This window comes from Equus asinus, chromosome X (genome assembly GCF_041296235.1).
Source record: "Equus asinus isolate D_3611 breed Donkey chromosome X, EquAss-T2T_v2, whole genome shotgun sequence".
Lineage (NCBI taxonomy): Eukaryota > Metazoa > Chordata > Mammalia > Perissodactyla > Equidae > Equus > Equus asinus.
In genome coordinates, this window is record NC_091820.1 from 615,305 (window position 1) to 629,736 (window position 14,432).

A 14,432-nucleotide genomic window follows, 5' to 3' on the forward strand; every position below is an offset into this window, starting at 1 on the left:
CCTGCCAAGTCGTGCCAAGTGGTTTTCTCCACAAGGCAGTTGGCTTCCTCGAGGCAGCCGGGCTGCGCCCGTGTTGCTTCAAATCTCTCTGACTTCTTAACTCTGACACGTACGCTGATTAGGTGAGGCCCACCCAGAATCATCATCTCCCTGTCAATTGGCTGGAATCAACCGAGTAGGGGCTGTAATGACAACGGCAAAATTCTTTCAGCTTTCCCATATAATCCTGCGAGGGAGATTCCTTCATATTTCCAGTCCCCATCCACACTCCATGAGACAGATTTATGATTCATACAGCCACGCACATGTCACAGTAGGAGAAAGGATCAGAGCTGCTGGTAATCAGGAACTATGTTTTTCTGCTTCTGAGGGGTATCCAGAGGAGGGATGTTTTGCTCAAAAAATTTAAGAGGATTTTCCTCAAACATTTCACAAATTATTATAATCATCTCTTAGACTCGGGGGTTGCGAAGGAGTGAGTACTCATTTCTTAATTTGCTTTGCAAATGCTTCGAGAGCAGACGGGAAAAGCGGTTTCCAAATTTAGCAGTTCCCCGGGGGAAAGAAACACGCCATCGACACACGCAAGTGGGCTTTGGAAGACTGGTTTCAAAGACAACACGAAGCACATCTGGGTCCCGAAGGGGAAGGAGAAATTAAATGAAGACAGCAAAGATGCATACCCCACCGAGAAGCCTGCCTGGGTTCAAAGAGGGGTCCGCCTACCTGGGGTCGCCCTGGAGCCTCGGTTTCCTCCTTACCAGGATCATATTTGCCTTGATGGACAGCATATTAACGGGACAAGGTGACTCACAGAGCAGACACCCAGAAAATACCCACGACCCCCTTTGCTTTTAAAACTCTGCTTGCTTTCAGGGACCCCTCACCCACGCTCGCCCCCTCTGAAGCAGATGCTGTGACCCCTGTTCTTGCTCTCCGACACACTGGATTTTCAGTTTGAGGGCTTGCAACCTATTTGGGGCATCAGAAGCCCATACCCTGGGCAGCATGGGGCACAAGGTGGGAGCTTAATAAATTAGACTTCGTTAATTTGTAACTGTATCACACAACTATATCAAGTATGTTATTATGTATAAAATATATGATTTGTAAAATCACACAAAAACCTATTACATAAAGTATACTATGTGTAATATTTGAGATATATTATCCCATGTGTATGCTTGAAATTTAGATATTATTAAACATTTAAAAATAATACGGTGCATAAAATACAGACAGCAAATATATCATTTATAGGTTATTGGCATATAGTATTAAAATTAAATAATTGTTACATAAGAATATACAAATTTAAAGGAGAAATATAAAAATGCTATACGTTTATGTTTATGTTATGTATTTAGATATAGTTATGCAATTAAGCAATATACACAAGAAAGTAAAAATGGTTTAAAAATTAATAGACAATAAACAGCAAGTTTAGAACTAACTTGAACTGTCCTCTGGGATGTAGGATTAGAATAACAACCTAGGCCTGCAGCCCCGAGCGCTCCGGAAGCCCCTAATGTCCCGCGGCAGGTGCAGCCCCCGCTCGGACCCAGACAGGTGGCCGCGTGGGGGTGGGGCGGGCTCGCGCATGCGCAGTGTCCAGCCCGGGCCGACCCGCCCCCACCCCGGCCCCCCGCCGGAAGTCCCGCCCCCGGGGGCGGGGCCAGGGCCGGGAGGAGAAACCCGGAGCCGCCGCGCGGCCGCTTCCGCTGGCCCGAGCGCCGGAAGCGGAAGTGCGTCACAGGGGCGGGCGGCGACGGGTCGCGTCGGTGGCGCCTCTGGCGGACGGTGGGACGCCGGGCGGGGAGGCCGCGCTGCGGGGTCGGCTGGGACGCGGGAGCTGGGCCAGCGCGGCGGCCGGGACGCAGGCGGAGCCCCGCGCCGGTGAGCCCGCCGACGACGCCGCCCCGCCAGCCGGGGCGGCCTGAGGGGTCCGCGGGGCCGGGGCGGGGCCGGGGCCTACGGGTCGGCGCTCTGAGGAGGCCAGGGTCTGGGGGGGGCCGGGGCCTACGGGTCAGGGCTCTGGGGAGACCGGGGTGTGGGGGGACCAGCGTCTGAGGGGCCCGGGTTCTGGGGGGCCTGCAGGTCTGGGCTTTTGGGGGGCTCGGGGCTCGGGGCCCGGAGGTCTGAGGGCCGAGTAGCTGGGGCCTGGAGGTCTGGGTTCTTGGGGGGATCGGGTTCTGGGGGTCTGGAGGTCTGTGTTCTTGGGGGGACCGTGTTCTGGGGGCCTGGAGGTCTGTGTTCTTGGGGGGCCGGGTTCTGGGGGCCTGGAGGTCTGTGTTCTTGGGGGGACCGGGTTCTGGGGGCCTGGAGGTCTGTGTTCTTGGGGGGACCGGGTTCTGGGGACCTGGAGGTCTGTGTTCTTGGGGGGACCGGGTTCTGGGGGCCTGGAGGTCTGTGTTCTTGGGGGGACCGGGTTCTGGGGGTCTGGAGGTCTGTGTTCGTGGGGGGACCAGGTTCTGGGGGCCTGGAGGGCGGGGGCCTGTTGTTTTTGGGGACAGGGTTCTGGGGGGCCTGGAGATCTGTGTTCTTTGAGGGGGCTTGAGTCTAGGGGCCTGAGGGTGGGGTCCTTGAGTCTATGGGTACCTGGTTCTGGGGGGCCTGGAGGTCTGACTTCTTGGGGGCACTTGGGTCTGGTGGGCCTGGAGGTCTGACTTCTTGGGGACTCTGGTCTGGTGGGCCTGGAGGTCTGGGTTTTTTCGGGGACTGGAGTCTGCAGGGCTAGTGGGGGGGCACTGAGGTCTGGGGGCCTGGGTCTGCCGGGAGGCAGAGTCCTGGGGTTAGGGGTGTCGGGTGGCCTGGAGATTCTGGGGGACCAGGGATGGGCATACCAGGGCGCTGAGGGTATTGAGAACAGATTGGAGAGGCTGGGGGTGCGAGGGGCGGGGAGTACTAGGGGGCTAGGAGTACTGCGGGTCAGAGTCTGCGAGGAGCCAGGGGTCCCAGTTTCTGAGGGGCTGGGGGAGAGGCCCAGGGGTGGCCAGCGACACTGAGGGTACCAGGGAGGCCGCTTCTGGGGTCTGGGGGCCGTTCCAGAGGTGTCTGGGCAACAGTGGGCGGAGGTAACGTGCTGTATGGGGGGCTGTGGGTATTGAGCGTAATGGGGGTGTATGGGATACCGATGTGACAGTGGGGCAGCTTGGGGAGATGGGGAGGCTGGAGTTGGGGGCCAGAGGGAGCTGGAGGGGGCCTGGGGTATGGTGCCAGGGTGCTGGGGGTGGCCTGGGTGCTGGGGGCAGCCGATGGGCCAAGCGCGTTACTGGGGAGACGGGTTGCCAGGCAACCAGGGAAGCTGGGAGTCCCAGGGTTACTGGCCACAGGTGGGGCTGCCTGTTTTCTGGCTCGGGCTCCCCATGCAGCCCTCGGGGTCCTGGGGGGCGGTATCTGGTCCCAGCCCAGGCCACAGCCCCCCTCCTGTGCCAAAGACCCACTCAAGTGGCTCTCCCGTCCTCTTTGGACCTTCTGGCCTTGCAGCCTGCCCTTCTCTGGGCTGTGCCTCCCGGGCCTGGCGAGAAGTCTTCCCTGAGCTGGTGGCCGGCCGGTGGGGTCACCACGGCCTGTACCGCCTGGGTTCCATCAGAGCAGTGGGGGAGACCTGCCTTGGAGAAGCTGGGGTGGGGGGGAGAGGGTGCACACATGGGGCCCTCAGAGCCCCACGCTTTGGCCCTGCACCTTTTCTTTTTGAGTCGGGCCCGTGGTGGAGATGCTAAAGTTGTCAGTCTCAGCCTGAGACTCCCTCTCTGTGTGATCAGTTCACACACGAGGCCGCCTCCTCCGCACACCCTCCCCTGTCCTGGAGCCGAGGTCTCTTTCCCGCCAACCCTTCCCCCGTGGGCCCGTCCTGGCTTTCAGTGGAGCCAGGCGCTTCCAGCTTGCCTCTCCCTGCTACCCCAGGGTGGGGGTTAGGGAGCCAGCCCAGCTCAGCCTGGTCCCCGGAGAGCTGCTTCTAGGTATTGGGGTGGCTCAGCGCTGACCGAGGCCTGGGCACTAAGCTGTTCTTAAAAGTTTTTGACAACCTGTTTTTTTTCCTTCTTTAGTGTAATCTGATGATTTAAAAAAAACAAAAACAAAAACTGATATCTTGGGTGATGACTTTTAACAAGCGGGGACCAGTTTCCCTGACCCGGCAGAGGAGCAGACTCGTCCCTCCGCTCCTGGCCTGACGTGCTTCCTGGCACAGGGACACCGCCCTGCCCCTCCAGGCCCGGCCCTGACCGTGTCTGTGCTTGCGTTTCAGGCCCAACGCCCCGGCTATGGCAGCGGCCACCATAGTCCACGACACGTCTGAGGCGGTGGAGCTGTGCCCCGCGTACGGCCTCTACCTGAAGCCCATCACGAAGATGACCATCAGCGTGGCCCTCCCGCAGCTGAAGCAGCCGGGGAAGTCCATCTCCAACTGGGAGGTGATGGAGAGGCTGAAGGGCATGGTGCACAACCACCAGTTCTCCACGCTGCGCATCTCCAAGAGCACCATGGACTTCATCCGCTTCGAGGGCGAGGTGGAGAACAAGAGCCTGGTCAAATCCTTCCTGGCCTGCCTGGACGGCAAGACCATCAAGCTCAGCGGCTTCTCCGACATCCTCAAGGTGCGGGCCGCCGAGTTCAAGATCGACTTCCCCACGCGCCACGACTGGGACTCCTTCTTCCGCGACGCGAAGGACATGAACGAGACGCTGCCGGGCGAGCGGCCGGACACCATCCACCTGGAGGGCCTGCCCTGCAAGTGGTTCGCGCTGAAGGAGTCGGGCTCGGAGAAACCCAGCGAGGACGTCCTGGTCAAGGTGTTCGAGAAGTTCGGGGAGATCCGGAACGTGGACATCCCCATGCTGGACCCGTACCGCGAGGAGATGACGGGCCGCAACTTCCACACCTTCAGCTTCGGGGGGCACCTGAACTTCGAGGCGTACGTCCAGTACCGCGAGTACGTGGGCTTCATCCAGGCCATGAGCGCCCTCCGCGGCATGAAACTCATGTACAAGGGCGAGGACGGCAAGGCCGTGGCCTGCAACATCAAGGTGAGACCCGGCGTCCTGCCGGCGCGGAGTGGCAGCCGCCCTCCGGCCCTCGTGGGAGTCAGGGGAAAGCAAAATTACGTCGACAAGATTAAGACAAGCCTGTGTTCCACAGAGTTTCAGAGGCAGAGAGAGCAAGGCAGGCGGCCGCACTTCGGCTTTTAGAAAACCCATATTTTAAGGATGATGTCAGGGAGCCACATTCCTTTAGACGAGGACGGAGACGTCGTCCTCTGGGTGCCGTCTCTGACTCACCTTGGCTTTGCAGTGACAAGGGCATCAACCTGGTAGAGGATCCTGGTCTGGGGGCCATCAGCTTGCACCCCAGTCACCATGGGCACAGGCCCCCTGGCAGTGGAGTGGTGGCACCGTCAGGGAACAGTGGGGCCCCCGTAGCACAAGGGGAGAATGGTGTTAAGAGGTGGCGAGGGTGAGATGCGCCGAGGGTCGGTGCCTCCTCCCCAGGTCAGCCACTCGCTGATGCGGGGCTTCAGACAACGTCTGCGGGATCGTGTTGCCATGACTCGCCTTCTCCAGGGTGGCGGGATTCTGTGAGCGCCTGCCTGGCATGGGCGACGCTTCCTCGTGTCTCAGCAAGGCTTCCGGGTAACCCCGCGCTCTCTGTTCTGCTCCTCAAGGTTTCTTTCGACTCGACCAAGCACCTGAGCGATGCCTCGATCAAGAAGCGGCAGCTGGAGAGGCAGAAGCTGCAGGAGCTGGAGCAGCAGCGGGAAGAGCAGAAGCGCCGGGAGAAGGAGGCGGAGGAGAGGCAGAGGGCTGAGGAGAGGTATTTTCCGTGAAAGCGGCGCCGTCTGAGTCGCTGCCCGATGCCCACGTGTGCGTATGCACATGCGTGCAGCGCTGCTGGAGACACAGCAGAAGGCATGTGCGCTCCCGCCCGCGTCCTGCATGTGGCTGGCCCCTGACGGCCGCCCGGGCGGTGCCATCCCTCAAGAGCCGCGTCCCGTGGGCGCCGTGCCGCGTCCTGCCCGCAGAAGCAGAGAGTCTGGGCCGTTGTGCGGTTTTGCATTTCGGTTGAAGCTGTGGTGACAGAAAGAAGTCGAGAGCTGGTGGAGTCGGGCAGGTTCTCACGAAAAGCAGTTCCCTGGAGGACGCCTTCGGGGTCACTGGTGCCGTCTGTCACTGGCCTTTAGGCATTGAAGGGCGAACCCGGGTCACTGTCTGTCCCCCTTGCGCTTGTTGCTTTGGTGTTAGTGGTAATCTAGCCGTCGACATCACCTAAACTTGGGGGAGTAGGAGAAACGCTCCGTCTCCCATCACCACTGCTGTACCTCTGGCGTTTCTTTCCCGCGTTTTCACGTGCGTGTGTTCTAGGCTCATTTCCCATCGGCTGTGTTGTGCTGATGGCTGGTCTTGGCCTCACCTTGCACTGCTGCCCGGAGGAGACGCAGCCTGCTGGCCCGGGAGGGCGGGCAGCAGGTGAGGTGTGGGCGTGGGCCGGGCGGGACCCTCTCGTGAGCTGTCTGAAGCTGTGGAGCGAGGCTGCCCGGGAGCGTGGGGCGTGCTGGCTGCACCGCGTCCTCAGGAGGGGACGTTGTGGATCCAAGTCCCCGTGGCAGCTTGCTGTCCTCGGGCGGAACCAGGACGGGCAGTGCCAGGAGCCCCGTCTTGCAGAGACACGGCCTGCAGTGTGCAGACCGGCCCAGCCCCTGTCCCCAGGCCTGGTCCTCGCTCCTGGGGCATCGGCCGTGCCCCCCATAGCCCTGGCCGTCAGGCCCCGCGGGAGTCTCCCATGGTGCTTTGCAAGCAGCTCTGAGGTCTCGCTCAGAGGAGCAGTTTCCCTGAGTTCTGTGGTAGGAAGGCAGGCCTCGGAGGACAGACCGCTCTGTCTGTGTGGGCTGGACGACACAGGGTGTCCAGGGAGGCGTGCTGGGGACACAGGGTTCCCAGCTGGGGACGGCGCCTCTGCCGTGGTCACGGTCATGGTCACGGGGTGGCGGGAAGAGGCGTGGGCTGGAGAGGGTGCCCGGGGCAAGCTTAGGGCGTGGGGCTATGCAGGTGGGCCATGGGGATCCAGGAGGGCCCCATGGCCGCCCTCGGCCCCCTCTTGTCCTGAGCCTGCGGCCAGGCCGGGGCAGCCTGGGCGGGCGCTCTGTCGCTGGCCGGCGTGTTCCTGGGGGTGGTTCCGTTCTAATGAGCACCAGGGCGTAGCTGGTGGCGGACGTCACGTCCTCAGCTGACAAGTCCGGGCCTTTAGGTGTGCTGTGCAGAGCCCCGGGCCGTGGTAGGGCCCACGAGGCCGCTGTGGCCTGTGGCTCCTGCAGCCCTGGGGCCCGATGCGTGGGCGAGAGGACCTTCTGGGGCAGCCCTCGGGGCAGGCTCTCCGGCTGGGCATTGCTTTCCACGGGCGAGTGACGCTCTGCCCGTCCTCCCCCCAGGTCCCAGGGCATGTGGATCCTGGTTTCCTCGTCCCCGGGGCTCCGGTCTGCTGGCTGCATCTCTGGGGGTCTGGCGTCGCCGTGACCAGTTCCACTGTGTTCCGGAGCTGATCGGCGGCGTGCCTGGGTGTCAGGGTCTCCCCTTGCGCGTCTGCTCCCGCCCAGAGCGGCTTCAGTGCGTCTCCCGCGTGCATCGGTCATTGGATAGATTTTAAAGCCAGAGGGCAGACATGGGTGTGTGTGTGTCCATGGTGGGTTTTTCCAGACTCTTGTGGATTCTTCCGGACTCCTCAGTTCAGGGACTGACCCCCATCCCCAAGAAAAAGTCCTGTCGGGCTCTAGGTTGTTGGGCATGGTGTGGATTTGCTTTCAAGGAAAGTTGCCATCTCCAGGTCGTTTCTCTCGTGCAATCTCACAGGATGTCCCTAAGATGGGGCGTTGCCATCGGGGACCCCCTTGACTGGGGGACACACCCCAGAGCCAGCCATCCCTGTGGGTTTGGCTTTCCTAGAATTCCGCATGGAAGGGATAGCACAGGGCATAGCGTTCTGTGTTTGATCTTCCGTTTAACACAGTTCTTCCAGAATCTTCCGTGTGGCCGTGCACATCCACGTTTCATTCCTTCTCCAGCCCCACAGTTTCCGGGGGGCCCCACGGCCCGTCTGTGAAGGCCCAGGAAGGGGACGTGCAGGCACCACCGGCACCTTTTAGAAGTGGCTCCTCTCTGAGCTGGAAGCTCCCGCACGGCCTCTGCTCTCTGCTCAGTCGTGTCCGGGCCGCTTGTTGGCACTGGCGAGTGCTTGTGCTGTGCTCTGGGCGTCAGTCGCGGGCAGTTTCCTCCTGAGTCAGGCTCATGCTCCCCCGGCTCGTGGTGCCCTCTGGGGCTGGGAGCACTGCAGGTCGGGGGGTCCTGGGTGCTGCGATGCGGGTGCCCCGGTGTGAGGTCGGCCCTTCCCCCTGGGGGGCACGTAGCTCGCTCAGAGCTAGACTGACGCCATCCTGTCTGCACGGTTCCGGGTCTGGCGTCACACTTAGCAAGACTCTCCCTCGGAAGATGATGGGAATCCCCCCTTCCCGTACGTCGGCTGCGTCTCGGGTCCTGGGATTCAACTGGGATGTCTTCTGGGGCAAAGGGTTAAAACGATTCGTCACATGGACGTCACCGCAATGCCATCCTCCCCCGCTCGCCCACCCTCCACCTCTGTCGCGTGTGGGGTGTCCCCTGTGGCACCCCGTCCCCACCTCACGCAACCCTGGTCTGTTTTGCACAGGAAGCAAAAGGAGCTGGAAGAGCTGGAGCGGGAGCGGAAACGAGAGGAGAAGCTGCGCAAGCGGGAGCAGAAGCAGCGGGACCGCGAGTTCCGCCGCAACCAGAAGAAGCTGGAGAAGCTGCAGGCGGAGGAGCAGAAGAAGCTGCAGGAGAAGATCAAGCTGGAGGAGCGGAAGCTGCTGCTGGCGCAGCGCAACCTGCAGTCCATCCGGCTGATCGCCGAGCTGCTGAGCCGGGCCAAGGTACCCGCCGCGGGCGGGCGGGCGGGCGGGTGGGCGGGCGGCCGGGCGGGGGCGCGCCTGCTCTGGCTGCCGTCCGTGCCTTCCCCTGAAACGCGGGCCAGCTCCCGGCCCCCCTCCCCTCGGCTGGTGGTAGCCACCACCGAAAGCGTTAAGTGTTCCTGCCGAGGGGGACGCCCGTGCTGTGCTGGTTTGTAGGATTCCTGCGTCGCCCCGGATGGCAGAGTTGTGCTTTCCCCTTTGCAAGCTGGTAGAACTCGCAATCAGCGTACCCTCAGTTGGGGCTCCCCAACGTTTGCCCCAGAGCGAGGGAATAGCACAGCTTGCGGAGGGCCCCCGGCCCCTGGGGCTGTCCCCCAGTTGGGGACAGCAGGTCAGCCGGTGCTGCCCTGACCCCTCCAGGCCCGCAGCCCAGGGTGGGAGGACGAGGGCTGAACCTGGTTGATCCAGCAGGGACCTTCAGGAAGCCCAGGGTGCGCCACCAAGCCTGGCCGGGCCCCGTGTGTCCCCTCGGCAGCTGCGCATCCGACCGGTGCCGTGCCGACGACCGTCTCTGTCCCGGGAGGCTCCTCGCTCTCCCCTTGCTCCTCCTGGAGGCCCGGCTGGCGACCTCCGTGAGCTGGGGGGCACGCGGACGGGCCTCGCCGGGCGCTCCTATGCTCAGGCGGGCCGCGGGCCCCCGTGGAGCCGGGCGCGGGGCGACCGCATAACCTGTTGTCTAATTACAGTTGTGATAAGTGCCCGGGAAGGAGCGTGGCAGGCGCTGAGACGTGGGCCACTCAGCTCTTATTTCATGGTGAATATTGAAGACACTAACCCAGGCTAGGCCCAGCACGGCACGTGGCGGCGGCCGCGTGTCTCCGTTGGCACCTCAGCTCTCTGTGGCCGGCGACCGCTTGCGACCTAACAGCAGGCCCCGTCTGCAACCAGGAGGGGCCCGGGCCCTGCCCGAAACGCCCTCCCTGGGGCCGTGCCAAGGAGCTTTGCCACGGGGTTTCCTTCTGGCCCGGGGCACGCTCGGGATGGGCGGGCCGCGCTCCGGCCAGGCTGTCCGTCCGGCACCCCCTGGCCACGCGGCGTCGACAACCCCAGCGCCTCCTCGGAGCGCCCAGGTAGGTGGAGAGAGACATCTCAGGCGCGCCTCCCTCTCTGCCGCAGGCTGTGAGGCTCCAGGAGCAGGAGCAGAAGGAGGAGACGCTGCGTCTGCAGCAGCTGGAGGAGAGGCGGCGGCTGCAGGAGGCCGAGCTGCGGCGGGTGGAGGAGGAGAAGGAGCGCGCCCTGGGGCTGCAGCGCAAGGAGAAGCAGCTGCGCCAGCGGCTGCTGAGCATCCTGCTGAGCAAGAAGGGCGACGACCCCCATGCGCACGAGGAGCTGGGGGTCTCCCACGCAGACCTGCTGCAGCCCGTGCTGGACATCCTGCAGACGGTGTCGGCCGGCTGCGTGAGCGCCGCCTCGCTGCACCCCCTCACCGGCCCGCCGCCCCCCAGCGCCTCCAAGGAGAGCCCGCCCCGCCCAGAGCCCGACGCCGCTCCCAGAAACCTGAACGGGAGTGTGGCCGAGGAGGCCCCGGGCAAGGAAGGCCAGCCTGCCCGCCTCGCCGTCCCGGATGACGGCTCACCCGACAAGAGGTGCCCCGGCGTCCTGTCGTGCATCCCCGACAACACCCAGCAGCCCAAGGGCGCGCCCGCCGCGTGCGACCAGAACGCACCCAGAAAGGACGTCCGCTCTGAGCAAGACAAGTGCAACCGTGAGCCCAGCAAGGGCCGTGGCCGGGCCAGCGGGGACCGGAGTGGAGATGACAGGCACAAGCGGGAGAGGAGTCGGCCGCGGCGGGCCGGCAGCCACGAGGACGGCAGGCAGCCGCGCAAGGAGCGGCGGGCCCACAAGAAGCACGCGCACCCGGACGCCAGCCCCCACCGGCGTAGTGCCAGCCCGGACCACGGCCGGTCGAGGAGGTCCCACAGCAGGGAGCGGGGTGGCCGGAGGGAGAGGAGCCGAGACCACAGGGGCAGCTCCAGCAGGAAGCGCAGCCGCCACCGGCGCAGCGAGAGGTCGCGCTCGGGCTCCCCCAGCCGGCACCGCAGCACCTGGAACAGGTAATGCAGGGCGCGCCCCCTCGCCGCCGCCGCCGCCGTCCTGGGGCGCTCAGCCCCCGGAGCGTCCTGGCTCCTGTCTGCTCGCCACCTCACGGAGCCAGCGTCCCCGGACCCGCCCTGCGGAGGAGGGCAGCGCGTCTCAAGACGCCTTTCATGATCGACTGGCGGCCCCGTGGCTGAAACCTGTCGTCCTCAGTCACTAGCTTTAGTTCCCTTTCAAACTGTCGCTCGGATAGCTTTAACATCACCAGTCCTCTCTAAATCAGGAGAACCGCACAGCACGGCTGCTGCGAGCGTCACAGACCCGCCGCGCGCCCGCGGGCACAGCAGAGTTTCCCTGGGCGCTCAGGGACACCCCCGTGGAGGGACAGCGCGGGGCGCGTTTCCTGTCATCGCGGACGGACGTCAAGTGTGGACAGCCACCGCCCCGCGAGCACTGGAAAGAAAAAGCCTTGCCCTGGGGTTTGTTTTTCCTTTTTCTTTTTTGTGAATTTATCTGGTTGTGAAATGCGATTTGGGCGAGAGACCCAAAGAACAAAGCGAGCGTGGCCCCTTAGATCGCGGGCGGAGAAGGCACAAGTGCTTTAAGATCCAGATGGCAGACGTGCCGTCTGCACCCCGGGGAGAGCCACAGGGCGGCGCGATGCTCCCGGACTTCAGAAACAGTCACTTTTTACAAATTCAAGTCAAACATAAAATAAGTTGCTCAAAAGCTTTGGTTTCTAGTCCAGGTTAGCGTGTGTGATTTTTTTAAGAAGCCGTTTTGCTAAATTATTTTTACTCGGAACGTTTCCAACCGATTTCAGGCTGCAAACTTGTTACATTTTATAATCGTTGGCTTCTCCGAGGGAAGCCCAGAAATACTTGAGAAGAGCTGTACCGTTCATGTTCATTCGGAGAGGGGCTGTTTATTCCAGTTTGCCTTTTTATGGTGAAATAAAATCTTTTTCCAATGAGCTGACGTTCTCCATTCTTACGGGGTTTTTTGTCGTTTTGGAGGTCTTTGGGTGACGTCCTTGAGCTGAGCCTGGTGTAGCCTGTCTGACGCTGATAGGGGTGGTTTTCAGTGATGTGTTTCACGTGCCGTCGACGTCCTCAGATAACCCGGTGGAGGAGAGGCCTGGGTCCTTGGAGGCATTTGCTTTTCTTGCTGAGAACGCAGACTTTAGCGAATTCACCAGTGCAACCTTCTCAAAGCTGCAGAACCGCTTTTTCCAAAAAGAGAAAGTGGGTTTTTTCCCAGCTGCCGTCGTGGGGGCAGGTAGGAGCCGGTGCCCCTCCTGGGACCCCAGCCTGCAGTCATCCCTCCGCCCGTGTGTTTAATTAAAACGCAGATTTCGCGGCATATGGAGGTCCAGTCACGTGCCTGGTCCACCCGCTCACGCCGCTGTCAGACAGCGTGCCGGGCGCACCACACTCGCAGCTTCTTTCTCTGGAATGGCTTTTGTCCCATCTGTCACCGACTGGTGGGGGGGCGGGTGGGTGCAGGCTGTGCGTAGACGCTCAGTGGTGGGAAAGAGCTGCTCAGAGATCCCGGGCAGCCATGCTGGGGTCCCTGCAGCCCCACACTGAGCGTGTGCGTCAGCGGTGGCTCTGAAACGTCCCAGATCGGGACGCCAAACTGGGCAGCCTGGATGTGGTGCTGGGAAAGATGGGGCCCCCAAACCCTGGGGATCTCGAAGGAGCAGATGGCAATGATGAGGGCCAGTGGGGACCCAGGTGGAGGGGGTCCCTGTGAGGTGAGGGAGGGCCCTGTGAGGTCACAGAGGTCTCTGAGACGTCAGGGGCGTCTGAGGTGAGAGGGGTCTCTGAGGTCCGGGGTTCCTCCCGTGCTGAGTGGCCCACTGTTCACAGTGACCTCGGGCGGGGGCGCAGGGCTCCAGTGGGGAGTGAGGGTCCTCTGTGCAGAGCAGGGAGGGAGGGCCTCTCACTACGGGGCTGCCCGGGATGGTGCTGGTGGGCTGGCCCCACCTAGGGGAGAGGAGGCGGCCGTGACCCTGGGGTGTGTGGCCTTGTGGGTGCCCTGGACGTGCGTGAGTGGTGGTCCAGGGGAGCTGGGGAGTGCCACCCATCACCTGGAGCAGGGGGTGTCCTGGAGGAGATTCAGCAATGCAATGGGAAACCCACCCTCGGTCCATCTTCCTGACCTCTGACCTCACCGCCTGTGACCCCCAAAGGGCAGTGGGTGCAGCGCTGGGCTGTGGGTGATAAAATGACAGGAATCCGACGGAGAGAGGGGTCCGTCGTGGGTTCTGGTCCCGTCTCCTGGACACGCACACACAGACGCGCACACACACCCCCCCCAAACAACCCCTCCTGTGCGGCGGGCGGGGGCAGGCAGGGACCACAGTGGGGATCCCGACAAGGACACGCACCCTGCCCAGGTGGGCTCCCTCGAGACTCTTGCCGTCTTTACGACTCAGGGCGGGATTTTCCGGGGGAGCCGTACTTTCGTTAATTCTCTAAAAATTCTCATTTTTGGCCAATCAATAACGGCTGATCAGTGAGCATGGAGAGGAGCCGAGACACGTTGGGGACCAACTGGCTGCATCTTTGCAAAGGAACCAAGACTTCTCTCCTCATTCTGGGGCCTGTGAGTCAAGAACACGTTTCTTTCTTTTTTTCTCTTTTCAGAAGGTTTCAACCCTAGACGCCTTGTCCCCCGACTTCTACGGTGAGCATGGGATGTTAGCTCCCCCCTCTCCTCTCATTTATGGCGTTTTGTTCTGAGTCTCTTTCTAGGTGATGGGGTCATTGTTGGGGGTAAGTAGAGACCGCCCCCAATCAGTGGCCCAGCTTCCACGAAAGAGGGATCCGCTTATCCCCAAACCAGAGTTGACAAGTGTGACTCGAGGTCGTCCCTTTGGGGAGGCTCAGGTGAAACCCTGTATCTTCAGCTGGGACCTTGACATCCCTCCACCTCTTTACCCAGAAGCGCCCCCCGGACCGAGTGTGATCTGTGAAGGTCATCGTGACCTTCAGCTGTTGGCTGCAAACTCTCCTTGGATTTGGGTCCCAGTGGGGACGGGCTGGGGCCCCACTTCCTCTGGCCTCGCTCTGAGCAGTATTTTCTAGACCCGAGGGCATGGGGGTCCCCAAGCTCTGCTCCCTGAGATGGCAAAGTGTCTAGGGTCCTGGGGTCACCTAGGAAGGTGGGTCTGGGCTAACACGGTGACAGCAGCTTCTCCCCTTGGCCCTGTTCCGGCCTTGGATTTCAACGGAATGGAAGAAGGACCCCCCCGCCCCGAAGTTGTCTGCCACCAAAATGAAAAGAAGCCGTGGGGTCCAAGCTTCTCTTTCCACCTGGTGTCCATGTGAGCGAGGTCTCCCAGACGTAAAGGAAGATGGGGACACCGTTCCTGGTGAGCTGTCACGAGAGGAAGCCCGTCCATCTCGTTCAGAGA

At 62.0% G+C, this 14,432-nt stretch overlaps 1 protein-coding gene across 1 annotated transcript; it reads left to right on the forward strand.

Moving 5' to 3' along the window:
• Window positions 1-1,742: 1,742 nt before the first annotated feature.
• On the forward strand, window positions 1,743-11,984 carry AKAP17A (A-kinase anchoring protein 17A). The gene is made up of 5 exons (XM_070501946.1): window positions 1,743-1,896; window positions 4,250-5,027; window positions 5,663-5,811; window positions 8,695-8,935; window positions 10,091-11,984. Exons 2-5 carry the CDS (start codon window positions 4,266-4,268, stop codon window positions 11,030-11,032), a joined length of 2,094 nt encoding a protein of 697 aa, XP_070358047.1. The 5' UTR covers window positions 1,743-1,896; window positions 4,250-4,265; the 3' UTR covers window positions 11,033-11,984.
• The last annotated feature ends 2,448 nt before the right edge of the window (window positions 11,985-14,432 follow it).